The sequence below is a fragment of the Barbatula barbatula genome (genome assembly GCF_947034865.1).
Source record: "Barbatula barbatula genome assembly, chromosome: 3".
NCBI lineage: Eukaryota > Metazoa > Chordata > Actinopteri > Cypriniformes > Nemacheilidae > Barbatula > Barbatula barbatula.
The window spans coordinates 9,056,992-9,078,650 of NC_136764.1; the positions used below are offsets into that span (position 1 = coordinate 9,056,992).

Sequence of the window (21,659 nt, forward strand, 5' to 3'; positions counted from 1 at the left end):
ATTTATATAGCGCTTTTTACAATTTTCATTGTTACAAAGCAGCTGTACAAGAAAAAATGACTAAGTAAAACATAAAAGGTTATGGATTTCAAAACACAGGTCAAATATCAGACACACAATAAATTCCTATATGCAGTGTTAATTAAATAAGACTACCAAATTCTAGCAGCCCCCCCGGCCAGGCAAAACAGTGCAAAACAGTATGCAAACGGTGGCGAGGAACCCAAAACTCCATTGGAGGAGAAAAAAAACCTCGGAGGGAGACCAGGCGTAACCAGGGGATTCCAGTTCCCCTCTGGCAAAAACTGCAGCCTCTGCACAAGCTCAACAGGCGAAAATAAAAAAAAAAATTAGATTTAAAATTATCATTAATAATCTAATAGTGGCTGAAGTTTTGTAGGGACGTCACTTCCTTCGTCCAGCATTTGTCAGGTGATGATTGGGTGGTCAGCAGAGGGTGTGAGCTTGGTAGCTGTTTCCTTATTGTCTCTCTCAAAGCGAGCATAAAAGTCATTAAGCTCGTTCAGGAAGACGGCATCTGTGGCTATGGGGGTGAAGTGGTTGGGTTTGTAACCACTGATGGCCTGGATGCCCTGCCACATGCGTCGAGGGTCAGAATTGGAAAAATGCTCCTCTAGCTTCAGCTTATAGCAGTGCTTGGCCTTCTTGATGCCCCTCTTCAGATTTGCCCTAGAAGTACTATAGGCCTGTGCATCATCCGATCGGAAGGCAGTGTTACGTGCTTTCAGCAGGAGGCGCACTTCCTTGTTCATCCATGGCTTCTGATTAGGGTACGTGGTGATCTGCTTCTTTAGATTAGATTAGATTAGATTAGATTCAACTTTATTGTCATTACACATATACAAGTACAGTGTAACGAAATGTAGTTTAGGTCTAACCAAAAGTGCAGTTAGCAAGAGCAGGATATACAGTTAGAATAAATACAGAATACAATATTGATAAAATATTATACAGTTATGAAAATATTTCACAGTAGATATGTACTGTGAACAATATATAGAGATGACTATATACTATGAACATTAACACTATGAACATTAATGTACAGGTGGATATGAGCAGATAATAATTTAGACTAAACAATAGTGCGATTCTGGGTTGTGATACTATCAATGGAAGAATTTATGTAGTCCAATACAGAGGAGGTGTAACTGTTGATGTCCGTGTGAGAGCCACTGGTGGCCTGAGAAGCAAACAGACTCCAGTCTGTGTGTAGAAACCTTTCCTGGAGTGAAAAGTCTGCCCCCGCAGGCCACACCTTGATGGTCTTCACTGATGGCTTCACACGATTAATGAGATTAATGTACTTGGGGGTGAGGAACAAAGAAAGGTGATCAGATTGACCCAGGTGGGGGAGGGGTGTCGCGGCGTAGGCTTCAGCCATGTTTGTGTAGACATGATCCAAAGTTTTGTTTCCTCTTGTGTGGCAGGAAAGATGCTGATGAAATTTAGGGAGCACTGTCTTTAAGTTTGAGTGATTAAAATCTCCCGCAACAATAAATGCAGCCTCCGGGTGAGCAGTCTGTTGTTTACTGATGGCTGCATGAAGTTCTTTCATAGCAAGCTTGGCATCAGCATCCGGTGGAATATAAGCTGCCGTTATAATGGTGGAAGTGAATTCCCGTGGCAGATAAAACGGTCTACGTTTAACCGTGAGAAACTCAAGGTTAGCCGAGCAGTGTCTCCCGACAATAACAGAATTCGTGCACCAAGTTTTGTTGATGCACAATCCACCTCCTCTTGTCTTACCGGATTCCTCTGCCGTTCTATCCGCCCGGTGTGTGTTGTAGCCCGCTAACTCAATAGCATTGTCCGGTATACCGCTGTGTAGCCATGTTTCCGTGAAGATTATGACATTGCAGTTCAAAAGTCTTTTGCTGTTGATGATGCAGAGTCTAATCTCGTCCATTTTGTTCACTAATGATCGAACATTAGCAAGGAAAATGCTGGGTAAAGAGAGCCGGTGTGGTGTTAGCTTTAGCCTAGCTCTTAGCCCTCTGTGCTTCCCCCGCCTTTGTTTACGATCTCGACGCCGCCGACGAGTTGAATGTTGCTGATGCAACTTCCGGACATGCGTAAACTGATATCCAAAAGCTCCTGCCGGGTGTACGATGTAAATGCACAACTGTTCTGGACAAACAGACCCGAGATGAGCAAGAAATACACTATATAAATGCTAAAACTGGAGAGACGCTGAGCCTCGCGATGTTCACGCGCCGCCATCTTGGTCTAATATAATAATAACATACAAACATATGTATAAAGGGGGTAAAATAGTAAAAATGACCTGAAAAACGAATTCCATAAGCTGTGCTGTTCGAAACATTTGCTTTATAAATTGCTTTGTTCTGTTTAACACAAAATAAGATATTTGAAGAATGTAGGAAAGCAAACAGTTTCGACTACCATTGTAATTTTTCCCACAATGGTAGTCCATGGTGGCCAAGGACTGTTTGGTTGCAAACAAATATCTTTCTCCGTGTTCATCAGAACAAAGAAATTCACACAGATTTGGAACAACTCGAGGGTGAGTAAGTCTGTGTGGGAGAACATGAAAAAAATCCAGAACTACATAAGAATGAGAGCACCTGGGAACCCCATCAGAAAGTGTGTCTGTGTGTGAGGTGCAGAACTGGGGCAGTTTTACACATAACACGGCACTTTGTCCCATTGCTACTGTCACCGGGTTCTGCTGCTCTCGGAGCACATTCATCATTTTTAATGGTGCCTCCCTGTTTCGTACTTTCTGCGTGTGCTTGCGTGTACATTTCTGTGGATTTACGACTGTGTGGATTTGTCATGCCTACTTCTGACACACTATATCCGACCTTCGACCTGTGTCACCTCTAGAGAGAAACAACACCCTGAACCAATCAATCCCTGTTTAAATTCCAGCATACGCATGAAACGTGCTGAGGAAACATTCAAACTTGAGTTTGAACTTTAACCTCCAATATACATTGACATATTATTGCCAGTTTTCATGTTCACAAAATAAATGTGTAAACACAAGATGACGAAAGAGGAGAAAACAATGGCGAGCGATGTGCCGCTAAAATCAATGGTGCCATTGTTGAGATCGTATTGAGGTGAGAGTAAATGAGAAAAGACAAAGGCACGGATTAATCCTTTAAAATTAGTCACAAATACTGAGGCTAAAACGCTTTAAAGGTTTAAAACAAGAAAGTGAGACCAGATAATAAGAAAAAGTTGTGTATAAACGTATGAATCCATGTGAGGGTTTAAGATGTTGCAAGATTACATTTCCCCTCAAAACATCATCTTAAAGAAAAACTTCATCCAGATGACAACTGTCATCATTTACCTTCACATGGACATAGTTCCATTGTATCTGAACTTAAGCACTTTCAAAATAAAAGATGAAAATGGACGCTAAAGAAACGTGACTTCTATTTCTTTCTTTGGATTCTATCAAAGTAGGTCAACAGGAGCAGCCGTGTGCTCTCACAGGCTAGACTCAACTGTTACTCCAACCGTATTTCAACAAAATGAGGTTGTCCGTGAGGACACTCAACAGTTTCATGAAGTTACGCAGGATGAAAGCACTTCTATCCACAATAAATTAGATCCTGTCAGGGCTTTTCCACCATGACTACATGAGCCAGTGTTTAATAACTCCAGTTAATAAGGAAGATACTCATGAAGGCAGAACCAGAGAGAACGTAAGACTGAGGCTAAATAAGAGATATTAATCTACTCTACGCAGACAGATGGGTCCTGCTTTCTCCAAACACACACACACACACACACACACACACACACACACACACACACACACACAAACTCGCATGATCATGAGGCAATGGTTCCATGTAGAATTGTGAAAAACGACATAAATGTCAAATTCTTGGAGGGTTGTGTTGGTTCTACGGCTGTTGTTGTGCTTACCTGACACAGATCGGCCGTGTTTCTTAGGAGACCTTTACATTTACAAGTATTCTGATAATACAACAAAATGTATACGATGAAAACAAAGCTTAAGATTTCTTTTAATATCAGATGAAATTGACGTTTAATTTGAAAGAAGGCCTTAAAAACACAACACAAATTTCCAACAACATTTTACTGTGAAAACTGTGAGTTCAATGTTTTGCTGTACAATAGTAAATAGACTTGTCCATAATTAAAATTGTAGTATACTGTAGTAATCATAATATAATAAATATTTAAATATAGTGAGATTCTTGGGTACTATAGTATTTAATCTTTTTCAACCTAACTATAGTCAATACTAAAGTCTACTATAGTGTATATTACAGTTCATCTGGTTCAAATGAAGCAGACTTTATTTTGTCACGAAGACGCGTGTGTGTTTGAAGCATCTTCACTTAACCAGTTGATGCGTGCCAAACGGGATATAACGCCCTGCGATGGGCTCTTCGGGAAGGGGACACCACACAAAACATCGCTCCAAATAAAGACAATCTTTGTATTCCTCCCTTTAAGAGATAAAATTGCGTTTTTCCTCTAAAGTTTACACATTAAGAGCTTTACTTTTCGAAGGGAGTAGGGCATACGGATGATCACTTTTGAATGGAACGAAGGGAGTGAAATGTTAGTAAAATGAACTTTAAGTAAGTAAACGTAAAAGGGAGAGAGAGACAGACAGACATTTTATTGTCATGTAATTCATTTAATAAAGAAAAATAGAAGAGAGAGTAAAAAGGACTGGAAAAAGAGAGGAAGAAAGACAGATTATCTGAGAAAGACTCAACTGCAAGAGAAAGAAAGGGATGAGATAATGACAGAAAGACAGACAGCAAGCATGGAAAAAAGAAAGAAAGTGTGTGTGTGTGTGTGTGTGTCGCTGCAGACAGAGCCGAAGCTTTCATAATTAAAACTTATCCCCTGTTTGCCACGCGAGTCTCTCAGCAGCAGTCAGATTGAGCGTTTGTTTATTAGATTTCGGTTGGATTAATGAGCTTTAACTTCATTCTGTCACCATTTCAGTCTCTGATCTGAAAGTTTAACAGAAGGTGTGCAGGTGGGGACGGGGAGGTGACCTTTGACCCTAATTCATAAACAACATTATCTAGTGACGGGAAGATGATCAGCAAGTTCCCATACAGCTAAAGAGACGGAACACACAGCTAAACCTCCGGCTCCTGCTGGCAGATTCATTTCATTTTTGAAACATTGAGAACGGATGATGTTATGAAAAATCCATATAATCCATAATCCAAAATAACTACTGAAAATAACGGATATGTGGAATCTTTATACTCCATTTTATCTTACTTACTTTATCTTAAAAGCCACGAAAAAGAAAAGTTGGAAATTAAGATTTTGGAAACCAAATATATACAAACATTCATATATGGTGGCATCTTTGATGTGAGACCACTTTGATAAGAATTTAAAAAGTTAAAAATCTGACCCATTCCATTGCATATTCAACATTACATCTTGGTATTTTTATCAGTGTGTCTCTTTAAATTTTCTGTTAATAAATGTAAATAAAAACAATAATTTTATTTGGAATGTGGGAGAAATGCTGTCCCTAAATGTTTTGAAATCATATTGGAGTAGCAATTATTTGTCAACAAACTAATGAAAGACAAATATACACAAATATATCTCACTGTCGACCAGCACAATCCCTCACACAACCCTATGTCATTCAATTAAATCTGAAGGAAAGAAGAGACATTTATCAGAGCCACAATGAATAATGAATATTCTAAAATTAGCCGTATTAAACATTTATAATTAAGGTCGTCAACCATTTTCAGGGTTAATTGGTGTCTCTTTTAGCTCAAATGTGTGTCAACTTAAGTGAGTTTTTGGGAAAGGTTATTTTATTTGCAAGTTTAATAAGCAAGTCTAATTAGCTAATGAGCTGGAAGACACTACTGACCCAAGGTAACACATCACAATCGTGTCCTATATGTAGCAAAAGTCCATCCGGACCACTTGCACATTAGTTACGAAATCTTGTTCACAAATCAGCATGACATTAACGGCACATCAAACGGCAAATACTCTTTTGTAGCTTGGCTGGAAAATGAATGGCAATAGCAAAAGCAAGTCGGTTAGATTTAAAAAAATACACGTATCACAAAATGACACTTTGCATATAACCGTCTGCCAAATACAAAAAATGGGATACAGCACTATTATCCACATATTCATATCAACAACTGCCTGTGACTAACATCATTAGACGACTTTATGGAAAAGAAAATGCTACAAAATTGTAGACAACAACCCGTTGAACCAAAAATATCAATACCAGGTAAATGGAACGGTAAAGTGATTTTTAAAAGCGCACCTAAATGCTTTCTATTAGAGTCTTTGGAGAGAAAAATATATACATAAAAATACACAACCAAAACAATTTCTGACTAGGGATGCACCGATACCGATACCAGTATCCTTCAGAGGCGCAGTCCTTCATTGTTGTTTCAGATTTCTGCCTCCGCTCGCTATGTCATAATCACGTCCCTACTAGAGCAAGCTCCTGACAGATATTTCAACTAGCGTGAATAACGCGAACGCTCAATTCGCGCCGCCTCATTCACGTGAATCGCACCGCAAGTAGGTCTATCGCGTCTTTGCATTGACTTAACATGTAAATCACTCTCTCTTAACGCTTCATTCGCACTTAGCAGTGTGGAAATATTTCAAAATCAATGATGACGACCCCACGCATGGCAATCTGCATGCAAATTGCCACAAAACAAAAAAAAACTAGCGTCGGTGTCGGTATCGGCGAGAACCAGGGAAAAAGTATCGGTATCGGTGCATCCCTATTTCTGACTACTAGCAGAACTTTCCAAATCTGCCTCATTACATAGAGTGGAAAGAAAAAACTCTTTAAAGAATCACTTTCCTCAAAACTCTGAGGAAGACAATCCATTTATTTTTTAGGCCCTGCTAAAATCTCGACCGCAGCGCCATCGCAACAGCCCACCTTCAACCAGCGAGACCTCTCTCTGACAGAAAAGCTTTATCACATCTTCATGACACAAAAAGACGTTTCCCTAATCTCCTCCTGAAAAGCATTTAATCTTTACCTCCCTGGGCTGGCGGTCTTGCGAGAGCAGCCGAGCTGTGACTGATAAAGATGGAGAAGATAAATGAAGCGGTGGTACATACGTCTGAGGGTGGGGGTCAGGCCATTAAATCAAACCCTTATCTGCCACCACTTTAATGAAAGCACGACTTCGGTCTTTTATGCAAAAACTCGCTGTTTCCTTCAAAGATTCAACACCTGTGAGTTTGCGATCCCAAATTTGCCATATTAATAACATAAAAAAACTCTCCCCTCCCTCTAGGTATATTATGACTCGATTACATCACACTTGGCTATGAGATTTAATTCCCTACATTTAATAGGTCAAGTATTACAATATTCTTGTAAAATCAATCAGTTGGTCTGCCAGGTAGTAAATAAGTGCAACATTTTTATAGTCTTACAGCATGTGAACTTAACATTTACAGTATATCCAACCATCACCATCTTAAAGTTATATCTCACCACCAAGAGTCCAAGACACATTATTGTAGAACTTTCCCTTTATAAAGCACTCTCTTTACCAGAACACATTTTATTACTTTTAAGTTTCATTCTAGTGGGGCACTTTGTAGATCTATGTCAGAATACTGTGCATTTTACATACGTGTCACTAAATACATGAAAATAAAATGATGATTGGTTAAACATTCATACATTTAAGGCTTAAAAAAGTCCAACTGATCAAACCTAAACCTAAACAAACATTGTGGACCAGCTAGACACCATGTAAAACTAGATAGAGTACCAACAGAAGCACGGCTGTCTTGGTCTGTATCCCAAAACCATCTATAAGATTACAGCCATTATCTGTCGGCCTGGGTAGTATGGTCCATACATACTGCCAATAAGAATATCCGTGATAAGAGCAAGAGGCAACACTCCACACCATCTTATTCTCACTGCACAAGGAGAAAGATGAGCATTTAGACAAACAAATCATTTCACCCCGAGATTGCTTCGGCAGCGCAGAGCCGTTCCATTATCACACGATGGCTATCTGGGTAAGGTTCAATTACAGCATCATTAGATTGAAGAGCAGAGCTGCCAGCAGTGGCCAGACGAGAGAGAGATTGAGAGACACTGAACAAAGAAGACACTAAAACAGATTTAAAGAGCAGAAGGCCAGCTTTTGATAAACCATTAGTAAGCAAGGGTTTAAATATTCAGAAGCCTCTAGCCTCCGGCACTGAATATTGCAAGACTGAGGGCTGCATTAGGGATATCACAACATCAGATTTTCACCATACGGCTATCATGGGCAAAATAATTTACGATAATGATCATTACAATATCTTCCGAACTGTTTTAAACACAAATAAATAATGCTATAAGTGAAAGCCATGTTCAGTTTGGGTTTTTTGGCCAATGAAGAAGAAATTTAGGTTCTTAAATTGAAGTGCTGAATTACAGCATCAAATATGACATAAGATATTACAATATCGACAATTATATTTTGGAATTATCACAATTACCGTCAATACCGGCATATTGTGACATTGTTAGTCCAGATATCATTATTGACTAGAATTAAAGTTTAAAAGCTACATTAGTCAGGTCAAAAATACTATTTTACCGGACTGTTTCAACTTTAATTTATTGTAAAGGTGATGTATGATATATCATTATTCGTTTCTTTACTTTATCCCAACCTAACCTAAAGACAAATGGAACGATCACTACATTGTGACATGTTTGAAAATTGTCAATATTTTGAACATTTTTGAATTAAAAACTTTTTGAAAACATTACTCAATTCCATGTGGTGGCACAAAAAGCTATAATAGTTATAATAATAATTGTATATAGTTAAAAACTTAAAACGTCAAACTGCAATCCAATCAACAATGCGCAACAGTTATTTCAGACTAGCGTTAGCAGTCAACAATGCTGAACGTTAACCTATAACGAAATCGCGATACAAACACGACATATGTAGTTATTGTAAAATATATGGCAAAAACATAGAAAGCATGCTTATCTCGCACTGTTGATCCTAAATTTTGTAAATCCGCATTTGGTCCAAAGTTAATCCACATTCATTTACAAACTTTAACTAACAGTCTCATCTAAACAAAAACGCTCTTTTCTTGACCACGCCCATTTCTCAATAACATCTCAGCTCTGACTGGCTAAAATAGAAAAAAATCTGAAACAACCAGGCACGTTTTTCAAAATAAAAGCATACATACTGTTACGTTTTGGTTTTTCTCAACCACATTTTTTGAAACAATCAACATTTTGGGTGCACCTCGTTTTACAGAAATGACTATTTTTCAACTGGACTTTTTTATGAATAAATAACAATAAGGGTATATTGTGTACTGTTCATTTTACAAAAGAACTGTTTACAAATACATTAAAATAGAATAACGTGTAAGCTCAGACAACAATACAGAGTTTCAATATACTGTTAAGTATTCATACATTTTTTAAGTGCATAAAATACGGATTCCTGCTGCATTTTAGAGGTTCATAACAAAATAAATTCATAATTTTATGTAATTAGAGAATTCTGTCTTCCAAAGTAATGCCAAACACGTGCTATTTATATTCTCCAAATCAAATCAATACATTTTTTATGAATGTGGTTAAAAATCAGGTTAGACATAGATGCTTTTTATCTTGTACTCAGTAGTGAAGTATGTGGTGATCACAAATAATTGTTTAAAAGGAAACCTCTCGTATCATAGTCATTTAATACCTTCTTAACACCGATCAAATCTCCTGCCACTAATATTTGAATAATTTATTGAAATGTTTGGTTGACAGATTAATTGGAAAGAAATTGTTCATTTAATCTTTAATGCTTCTTCACCTTTAAAACTGAGGAAATATAGTGTTGACACTGTATCCCGTGGTAAACATAAATGCGATTGGATCTAATTATCAAGTGTACGTGTATACACGTATACAATATAGGCAGCCAGGCTGATAGTCAACACGTTGACCTTCTGATTCGAGATGTGACCTTTACTGTTGACCGGCCTCTCGCTCACACAGAACCACAGGAATAGCTTTACATCAATACAGACACTGCTGGGCCATCCCATAATATTTCTTATCATGTGCATGACAGCATGCAAAATAGCCTGAGGACAGATGCACAGCAAAAAATGTCAGAGCGTGACACCAGACATCATTTCGCAAACAGCTAAAATATTTCTGAGCAAGCCAGGGGACTACGGTAGGATCGATCGCATTTTGGTGAAATGAAATATTGATCCCTAAGAAGGCATTGTCTGCCTCTGACACTTATTTCAGAAATAAGATTGGTTTATTTATTTCCACAAGATTTTACGCTTTGACTAAATACTTATAAAAGACTCGCAATTCAAATGAAGCACTTGTTTCTTAAGAGTTGATCTAAAATAAGCCTGCAGAACAGATTGATGTGTTTATATGCTTATGGCTGTAAACACTGTATTCTACCTTCCCATAGTGCGAAATCTATAAAGTTTCATAAACATTCAATTATTGTCCAGGATTCAAGCTATAGATACCCACTGTAGTATTAACCACAGATATATATGTATGATCATTTTCTTTGAAAAACTGAAATAAAATGTCTAGGTCACTGTTCATCTTGTGACCGTAGAACTTGTAATATATTGCATAAACAATACAAGGCTTTTGTTACTGCTTCAGTAAGATTGCCATCAAATATTTCATTCTCATTCATACAATAAATTAGTACAACATAAAAATATATCATTTGAATTGTAAATTGTACTGTATTTGGTCTTTAATATATGCCGATTGATAAACAATAATCATAATAAATATGTTCAGGACGAGTGCCATTACTGTAACAGTAAGTATAAAACTACAGATACTGACATCAGGACAGCCTTTTAATGAATAAAAAAGACATTTTAAAGTATATTTGACATTTGAGAAGTTGAGAGGTCCTAAAACTTGTTGAACGTCATGTGGGTGAGTGAAAAATCACACAATTTCGATTTTGAGATGAACTTTTCCTTTAAAGAGTATAAACTCAACATTTCTATCGCAGTAATGAAATACAGTTTTTTTTTTCATTTCAGTAAGGGGGAAGATAGGAGAGAGGAGAGATTTGAGATGCATTAGATTCCATCTCTTACTTGTATAGCAGACACCCTTTCAAAATGACCTTAATCACTTTCGAAACAATTTTTGGCAACAGAAGCTAATTGCAGAGACACTTCCCACAAAGCAACCTCGCATGAAATGACCTGCGCACCTTTTACAAAAACTCACCTGCTGCATTTGACCCTGTGGGTCCACCAATCAGAGAACAAAAATCTAGGACACTGTCCAAGCCGGATACTGATGAGCAATTCTGAGAAAATGTTATCCAGACTGGCCTCTCGGTCGTGTCGACATTTTAGAGCAACGGCTCCAGTCATCTCTAGAGATTTAGAACAGGCCATTCGCAATTCTCTGTCAAAATATTCTGTGTGTCCATAGTAAGTAAACAAATGAATACAAAAAAGCTTATCTTGGAAGAAACAAATCAAGGTTACCTTGTTTCTCAGTATTTGTGTTTGGATGCAAGTTTGCGTACTTTTATTATTAATAATACACATCTGTATTGCCTCATGGCAAGCACCATTGCTTTTGGTCAAATTAAGATTTAGGGATTTAAACACTTAATCCTCATTATTGAACTTCAGCATGTAACTTGCAAGCATCATTTGCGTTACAGACGTTCATGACACATGCATTCATGTAGTCCATTGCTTTTCCTGGTGATGAGATTTTGATCTGATGCAATCTAACGCACTTACATTCAAGGAAGCCAAAACGGCAAAGTACTTTTAAATACATTCATGCAATACTTTTATCCAAAGTAATTTACGTCGCTTTTGATCAGTTCATGCATTACCTGGAATTCGAACCCATGGTCTCAGGGTTGCGAGCACCATGTTTACATCAACAAATGATAAAGACATACAGGGCATTGACAAACTGCTTCGTATGAGTTGAATAGTCAATGAAATGTGCCACAAAAGCATCTTGTCCTCATTCGGTGCTGTCTTTGTTTTTACCATCTACGCGTTAAACAGACAGCTGTTCATTTTCATACTAAATCTGATATTCAAAACAGGGCTTTTTTTACTCTCGCTCTCTCACTCACTCTCTGTCTTTCCATTTTTCTTCCCATAGACTCTACAGCTTCTCTCCTTCACAATGTGTTGAGATTCTGTTAAATTGCAGTGAGGTCTTTTACTTGCCAATTTCCTAGTCAATGATTTTTCATTTTCCCCATAGTCCCAGGATTCAGTGCTTGTTGGAGACCTGATGGATGGGCCAATCAGAACTGATGTGTGTGTGTGCGTGTGTGTGTATGGTGTGTTCAAGGGTGGGTGGGGTTGTGGACCCGTGGACCCACTGATCCACGACCTTGCTGGGAAGCGATTGCAGACAATGGTTTGGAAAGGCTCGCCGCTCCAGGCATCTGGAAAGGAAACAACAGCATTAGGGAATGCAAATTGAAAACGCAGACACGCCGGAGCGGTTCCATCGCTGATGGAAATGTAGCACATCCTTATTGAAATATTTCAACGAACGCCTCGCCCTAAGGGCTGTGTTTAGTATTAAAAATAACCACTGTGGCGTAATCCATATCTATGCCGGTAAAGGATTTGCTCCCTTGAGTGATGGGAGATATATTACCTGTTGCTATAGCTCAGGGAAGGTAATTTATTTACGTCAATCAAATGTAAATACAGCATTTGACTGTTATTTGCTGCTTTTCATTGACCGTTTGCTCCAGCACATACTCAACACGCATAATTTGATCGTCCAAATGAATCTGACCACATAGAAGTTATATGTTCATCACGTGTAGGTTTTTAAAGGCCATTTTGGCAGTAGGTCTTAGATGGTTTAATGCTGGACAGATGGTTGCAGGTCCTTCAGGTTAATGTAACTGGGGCTATGTTCCCTCAGCGATGGTACAACCAAGTTCTTATTGTCCTTTTTCTGTGTGTATCACTGGACGAATGAGGGCTGTTTGGGTGGCCAGGGTCATTTAGGAGAACACGGGAACGAAAACTGTACAGCATTGGTTTGCAGAGAACTCCCTCGCGTCCTTAATACTGTAAATTAAGAAAAGAAAAATGAATACAGCAGACATTAGATTGTAATGCACAATTACTGTTACATTAGTCAGTAAATGCGTATTAAACAACATTTGAATAAATATTTATGTTTTTCTGAATATATATATATATATATATATATATATATATATATATATATATATATATATTCGTGTTGAATAGCTTCATCAGTTTTCCTGGTAAATGAACGGCAGCTATATCCTATATCTGTTTATCTGCCAAAGTAATCATGCAAACTATGCAAATGTTCTGTATGCTTAAAAGAGACGGATGACCTTCACTACTTCATGCAAAATATAATCAGACGACAGAATACAGTATTCCACAATTCAATGGAGCGCAAGTTCAACACTGTTTCAAGACTAAACGTGAATATTTATAATTCTAGCGTTCTCATTGTACACATATCTGGAATCATTTAGCCAGTGTCAAGTCCTGCACCTTTTTCTTCACTACGAGAGATTGGAGATACGTGACATTGAAACGTAATCTTTCGCTTGCAAAAATAACTTGTTTTACTCAGTTTTGCATTTCTATACATTAATAATTACGAAACCTTTGTAATGTTGTGACCTCTTTTAGCAGCAAAGTGCTTAAGAATACTAAAGTCCTTTCAACTACAATGAGTACAATTTAAAGAAGTTTGCTCGACCATGTTGTCGTTTATGCTTTCTGATGGCTTTTATATCTGTGGTCACTATATGCAAAAAACTATTTCCATAAAGTAAGACTTAAATAAGTAATGAGAGGGAGAGAGAGAGAGGGGGTTGTAGTTTGTTTTAAGTAGTCGATTGAACGTCACATAGACTTGAAATAAGTGAATCTGTATCAGCACTATGGTAATGAATCTGTCAGTTTGCTTACATCTGGGCAGCACTTCAGATGTAATTCATAAAGTGTGCCTTAAGGGAAACCACCAGAGGCCATTTTTTTATTAAGTTTGAAGACTCTGCACACCTGACCTCAGCACTGTTTACTGTACAGTCAGTTTTATCCTAAGAGACAAACTCTTTCTGCAAGTCTGGAACCTAATGTTCTTCAGGATTGCTGGGGATTACATCAGTGGGTCCACAGCACGTTTGTGCGCACATTATTTTTATAACTCACCATAAAACATGTTTCCTCAGGTAAATGCACAAACACACCCCCACATATAATTAGATTTGGGATTTTCATCCAATAATGCAGCCTTAAGAAAATATAGCACTAAACAGTGATAGTTGGAATGTGAACAAACTATCGGTACTTGAAGATATACCAGGATACTAAAGGGTATCATCTACCACGCTTGTTATATTAAAAGGAAGTACTGTGGCACCTTTTGGTACGTTTTTATTGCAGTGATCTAAGTAAGATGTTCAACAGTTTTTGCTACAGTACTGCAGAACATTCAACAGTGAGCACTTTATCATAAATCTATGCTGCGCTGCCTACCAGTGGTCAAAGAGGAAACTACAAAACTTCAAAACATGAAACCAGCAGAAATATCTAATGAGATCTCTGACAAAAACTAACTTTGAAGTTTCTTTGACGCAAATAAAAGAAAATAAAAAAACACAAGCAATTGAATTAAGATTTTTGCTTACAAAATGCCACAATGATATTACAAACATATAATGTCAAACACAGCAGTCAGATCTATTTATCAAAGTGATTCATAATGGACACGTTCTTATTGAATTCATCCAAGTCTAAATCATTTTACAGTAAAAATAAACTTTAAATTTAAATATTGTCTGCACTATGACATCTACATACATCTACATAAACAAATAAAACTGATCATTTATAATTTTACAATCCTTTGATAAGTCTGATAAGTCATTGCTCTTCACATGTGTTTTTCAGGTCAAAATACATCATCTAACCTGTGGGTTTGATCATCCCAGAACCAACATGTCTGAGAAGCTTTCACCCCCTCGCAATCTGTATAAAGAAGCCATCTTTATTGGTATGTCCTCTTCAAAATATCACCATGTGGGTGAGATTTTTAGACCTTTGAAGGGTGTCTTAGAAGTTAAGGAAGAGTCTGAGAAATTAGAATTGTGTTTTTTTGTCAACCCTAACATCTGAGAGTAGAAAGCACCAATAAAGCAATATAAATGAAATGTGCACACTGAACCTGTAATATTGCTTTAAATACATGCAGTATTATAAAGGGACACTAGATGACAGCAGATGCTTGTCTTACATGTGATCTTCAATGCTTATTTCTAACAGAACAACAGTCAGGTGAAATGTACATCACATTGTAAAACAGGATTGGATTTTTGTGTTCGTGTCATATCAAATCGCCAACTCAACAGTGTGTGTCCAAAGTAATACCTGTATTAGAGGTGCAGGGGTGGACTTTTGCCTGCTGGCTTAAAATGGCTGTGATGTTTCCCTCGATGCTCAGGCTCAAAGATCTCGGAGATCTTACGGCAAGGGATGTGTTGTGTACTTTCATGAAAGAGTTTGAAAAAGTCAAGATACATTTAAAGGTACATATGTAAGGCTTAAGCACATGCGTGGGCATATGCTTAAAATCACCATGAAACGGAAGTTGCAATTGACTTATTTTCCATATCGTGACGTGTATCCGAGTGAAACGGATCTGAAATTGGAAAAAATGTAGGGCGGGGCTTTATTTTGCCCTGCCGTTTTGATTGGTTTGTTGTAAGTTGGGCCTGGAGTGGGGGGATAAAAACGCCTGGCCGTTGGCTGGTCAACCACCGCAGGCCCTGCAGGAGCATCACTTTCTTCTGTCAAAGTGACGTATTAGGCCTTCTCATAGGTAGTAAAGCCAAAGGACGTATTCAGTCAAGCATTTAGAAGATTTAAAGTGAGTGTTTCTATAGATACTGAACAAAATATTTTAAAGGAACTTCATTCTGTCAACGGGTTCATGGTGCTTTCGATGTGAAATGCCATCAGTGTAAAGTTTGCTGACGCGGATAAATAACAGCAACGGTCTATTTAGTCTAGCGTGAAAGGAATGTTTATTAGACAGAAACATGTCTGAGATTTTCAGCGCCAAACCGCAAATGCAATAAAATGACTTTTGAACTTGCTGTGACGGTCTGACTAAAACTTGTATTCCACAGGTGGTGATAAACATTCTTTGCGTTTGTTGTGCGAATTACAGCCGTTGCACTTCGAAATGGACTGGCACCAGACTGACAGTTAAAGGGGAGGAGTTAAATATACATTTTCGATGTTCAGGCAGTGCTGAATGTAGACACCGCCATCTGTTGTATTGAGCATATGTGTTTTAGGAAGGCATGAGATGCTATTTTAGTCCCGGAATCAGAGATGGGAGTCTTGTCTCTGAGGAACCACGCAGAGCTGCCCACAACAGGGATATGATGCCCGCTTTTGTGATCAACCTCCGCAATTGGCCGAAATGAACACGGACAACTGATCAGCAGTCAGAGAAAGAGAAACATGGTTGGCCAACCATAGCTAGAGAGAGAGGCTGGTAGAACAAATGAGATTAGGCAGAATAATCAATGAGACACTACTGATCCCAGAGCAGATTCTCTGGCATGAACGGATTGGCACAATTAGACAGGAAGTGGCTGTTGACATCATCATTCTGCAGAGCGCCCAGATGGGCTCTACCCGGGAGATGTGCGATGAAACCATCTTAAAAGGGCAACGTGGGTTTGTTCAAAGCTTTTGCCATAAAGTTAAAGAGTGAAAGTGGCTTCATAACGCTGAAATATTCATGGAATCAGTTACTGCATAAATGACTTGAGTCATGTAACCTGTAGAAACAAAGAGGCTGTTTAAAGTTTCATTTTTTAATGAATTCAATGAAAAGCCATAAAACGAATTTATAGACAGCTTCACAACATCCATATGTGTACGATTGCAGTGCTAAAGGGTTTGTGGGATGTATCGTGATTTATGTCTTAAAAATACTCTGCTACGAATGTTAGAGGCCTTTGATGGGTTTTTTGGTCATTGACATTGTGTGTGTTTGTGGGTTGGAGTTTGTGTGATTGGCACTGGGAAACATTTGAGTCATATTCCTCCATGTGAACACAACTGAACAATCCTTACATGTCTGGGTGTAAGATCTTTTAACTTTTTAAGATCTTAAGACTTTAAAAGCCACCAAGCTGATATTAAAAGTTATTGTCCATTAGTAAGGAAAATTACAGATGAAGTTGCATTAATATCATAGACATTAATTGGAGAGTAACAGGATCGTTTTGCTTCAGTTTCCTGCGCCTCAGATATTTCTCCTTAAAAAATAGCCAGATCTCACCCATATTTCGATTTATCTCAACAAACTGAGCTCAGATTTGTCAAGTCTGCAATCAAACATCAACATTATTGGAGATCGTAATATGAACTCAAACATTTATTTTAATCAAAGTTACCCAAATCGAGATCATTTAACTTGATTTATTTGAATAATGGTCTTGTTTGTTTCTATTTTTATTTCCTCTGCTCTTATATAACGTTATACTGTATGTTTGTTTATATGTCATTTGTATTGGCATATAATATTCACTATAAATTATAATACAAATAATTTATCATATTAGCATCAAAATAAATATGTGTAATCTTTAGCTAGACAGTAATATATTTGGAGTAAATGTAGTTATTTGCCCTTGGAATAATTCAAGGTCCCTTCATATATAATTATGTGGTTTTCACCTAAAAGATGTACAGTATGTAACTCACATATGCGATATGTGTGTGTGTAAACTTAAAACAAATGAAATAAACTTGACACATGTTCAAAATCTTAGGATGTCTATAATTGACACAAAGGGTTTCTCTTTTTATAGAACATACAACGACATGGACACATCATTTTCAACAGCCTCATCAACAATTTCTTAATCTCTACTTTCAACCTTGCAACACGCACTCCCCATTATTGTTCATTTGAAAACCAACAAACAGAAATAATGACGTATGTACCAGAATGCATTATTTCTTTTTTTTATGTCAGCACATTTAGAAAATATCAGCCACATTCATCACTAAGGAAGGCGTTATGGCATCACACCTAGAAGTGGGACCGTTTCCTGACCTTGGGTCAGACTCCAAACTCTCACTGTTCTGCAAACAAATGAATCTGATTTCAGCTCAGATCCCTTTAGGTCTGTTTCTTTTACCACATCTGATCCAAATCATTCAAACGATCCATAACGTTGCCTGCAGGATATTTTTCTGCTATTGATCCCTGTTCGTGTGATGTGGTTCTATCGGCGGTGTGCCTCATGCAAAGTGCAGCATTACAAACTAGTGTGGGGGGATTGTTGTTCTTCAGCACATTATGTGATATCATCCACACGACCCGTAGCTTCACGCTACACCTGCGGATGACATCATTAATGTACATCCTGCAGGAAGTGTTTTTTTCCACTCAGATTTCACAAAGTCAAGGAGCTTGGTCACGATCTACCTGACCTCTGATCTTTCCTGAAACATACTCTACGCAGGTACTGTACATAAGCACACATTTCAGTTTGCGTAGAGTATGAATCTAGATTCACCGTCTGTGAGGATTACTACCAGACTGGTAAAACATGTCCAGTCTTTTATTCTGCGGCTTTTGAAGATGTAGTGCAGCCTCGCTGTGAATAAGTTCATGAAAACACGAGCATCTCTTTCTCATTGCTGGTGCATCATCATTACGTCCCAAATATTGCTCGAGTACTGTTCCTCAAAGATATACTGTAAATGTGACTGTGTTAGTATGTTTATTTACATCCAGAGTAAATACATGTTGTTTTAAGACGCCCCCTAAAAACAGTTCGCAAAGTGAAGTGTGGAAACTTGTACAATAAGTGAGAAAGAAAGTGGTCTTCCGTAACATGTATAGGTTGTTTTCATTATTATTATTAAAGCTTCCAAACAAAGACGAGAAGGTGGTTCAGATGTTTTGTGCTCTGGGATCAATTCACAAAATCGTTGAAGGACGTTCTCAGGCTCGAAGGGCCTGGGATGTGGTTTTTTACCTTGGTTTTCTTCTACAATCATCAGGGTTTAAATAATAAATAAATATGGTGTCAAATTATTGTTTGTGAAGTAGGATAACAGAGACATTTTGTTTGTTGGGGTGGATTATCATTTGAAAGCGGATATTCATAGCCATTGATACAGTTATTTACGGCGCATTCTCAAAGACCTTTTCCATCACACAAATAAAGGTAAGCAGAAGACCGGCTCTAGGGGTGTCATATTTCAAATAAGAGACCACAAAAAGTACACAGATCTAAGAATATTCCATGGTGTTCTTATTCAAGACAAAAAACGCATTCGCCGGTTTCCTCTGATGTGTGTTTGCATGTTTGTTTTGGCAATGTGACTAACCCCACCCCTCCACAGTCCAACCCAGTCCTATACACAGTCCTAGTCGATGGGACTGCCTGTCAATTATCGCCTAAGCAAGACTGTGACCAGTGAGAGAAGGTAGAGGCTGATGCAAGGAAGGTTCTGGCTGCTTCGTCCTTTGACCACTTTCTTGTTCTCCGGAGGATAGACGTAGACTTTTGGTCTGTCCGTGTTGGGGGCGGCGAGGCGTGGATTGTGAGGACACTGGTCCTCAGGGCACATTCCACTTCCAGAGCCACTGATATCATCACCTTTAGATATGAGCAAGTGATAGAGTGTCAAAAGATTTGGATCCAAGAAGGTTCCGTAGCAATGCATTACGGTGTAGGAGAGTAACTTATTGAAAATAGATCATAATTCATTTTTATTTTATTATAAAGATATATTTTATCTCAATTCATCACAAATATCTTGAAGGGTGACATTCTGTCAAAGTGAGATTTCGATTTTAAAGCGATAGTTCACCACAAAATGAACTCACACGCTTAAATAATTAAGCAATGAGGAACTTTATTCTGCCATATAAGAAGCAATGTGTTTTATTTAAATAATTGTATCATTGTAAAACAGTTCCTGTATCACATAACAGTTTGAACATACAAACTCAAATGTTGTTTGATGCTGTAGATCATTTCGTGCTTGTTAGTTAGACCTTTAAAGTGATAGTTCACCCAAAATGTAAATTCTGTCATCATTTATTCACCCTTATGTAATTTCCAACCTGTATGAACAATCACTGGCAGAATAAAGTTCCTCATTGCTCAATTCATTGTAGTTTTATAAATAACAAATGTATTATTAGCCTTAAAATACTCATAGAAGACATTATCAATCATAAATGCGAGCTCAGATTTTCTTGAGTAAAGAAATGCAATAATCTCACACGTTTCATTCAAGTTGTTAAAATGCTATCTAGAGTCCATTTCTTTTTCAGCCTTTCAATTTATGGTGCTTTTCCACTGCATGGAACTGTCAAGTATCGTACGACTCGGCGAGCTCGGTACAGCTCACTTAGGCTCAGTTTGCTTTTCCGCAGCAGTTTAGTACAGCTTCAAAGTGGATGGGGATTATACATTTATCGTCATCGTTTTGCCGTCTCTACTGCCGTAGCATCATTGTGAACGCGACATAAACACACGCCCCACACAGGAGTAATGGAGCATATCGATGGCGGATGGAAGAAAAACAAAATAATGCTAAAATACCAGAGAGTTTGGGAAAGAGCAGACAACGATCATTTGGTTTGCTCGATGGCGCACGGGGGTAAGCTAATGTAGCATTTAGCATTGCGTTAAGGATCTCAATTTCTATATAACTACGAAATGCCAATATTACGTATTAAAATGTGAATTCATGTGTTGCAAATCCAATGACGCTGGTAATGATTCTCTCCGCCCAATCAGTGATCTGTGTGTAAACGCGTCACATTTTGGTATCGGTACAGTACGTTTGGAATCTCAACCGTGGAATACTATGCTGTGGAAAAGCGCCATAAGTTGACTGTATATCAAAAAAGTCTTATTTGTGTGATCTAATTTGTTCAGGCTCTTTTTCAGAAACACCAGACACAAAACTGATACACACCAAATCCTTTTTTTAAGTCAGGACGCCTGAATGAGCAACTTCTGTACTTTCTCTGACATCTTTCTTTCATCTGTTTACTTTGTATCTGATAAATGCATACATCTAAGTGTACTTACTAGCGTCCTGGAAGTCCACATCATTTCCATTAATGGCGTACTTCAGACGGTTGATCACAATCTTCAACTGCATGATCTGTTGGCGTACGGTCATGTCTGGTTTGGTGATGTCGATCTCCACCTCTGGATTATTTATCTGATTAGCCAACCCGTCCCCCATCACCCCTGGCAGATACCTGCGAGGACACAACGCAACAATAAAGAAGCGTGATAGTGGGGTGCGTAGCCAAAAACAGAGGTTCAGATGGTGAAGTGCACTTACCTGTTAACACTTATCCCATTCCAACATGTGTCCACCTCACTGGTTCTAGATTCTCGATCCACACAGAGTTTGCTGGGCAAAAGGATCCAGTATTGCATCACGTCCCTCAACATTCTAGACACATCGGATAACTGAGAGAACAGAGAACATGGTCACTATTGCAAATGTGATGGATCTGATGAAAGCAGGGG

At 38.1% G+C, this 21,659-nt stretch overlaps 1 protein-coding gene across 1 annotated transcript in view; it reads right to left on the reverse strand.

The window, feature by feature from the left end:
• Window positions 1-17,901: 17,901 nt before the first annotated feature.
• The window catches only part of gpc1b (glypican 1b), a 63,724-nt gene continuing 59,966 nt past the window's right edge, over window positions 17,902-21,659 (reverse strand). The window contains exons 7-9 of the mRNA XM_079452751.1: window positions 21,469-21,599; window positions 21,207-21,382; window positions 17,902-19,757 (exon numbers count right to left, since the gene is read on the reverse strand). Of these exons, the coding sequence (XP_079308877.1) occupies window positions 19,549-19,757; window positions 21,207-21,382; window positions 21,469-21,599 (516 nt within the window). The 3' untranslated portion in view covers window positions 17,902-19,548. The remainder of the gene's footprint in view (window positions 19,758-21,206; window positions 21,383-21,468; window positions 21,600-21,659) is intronic.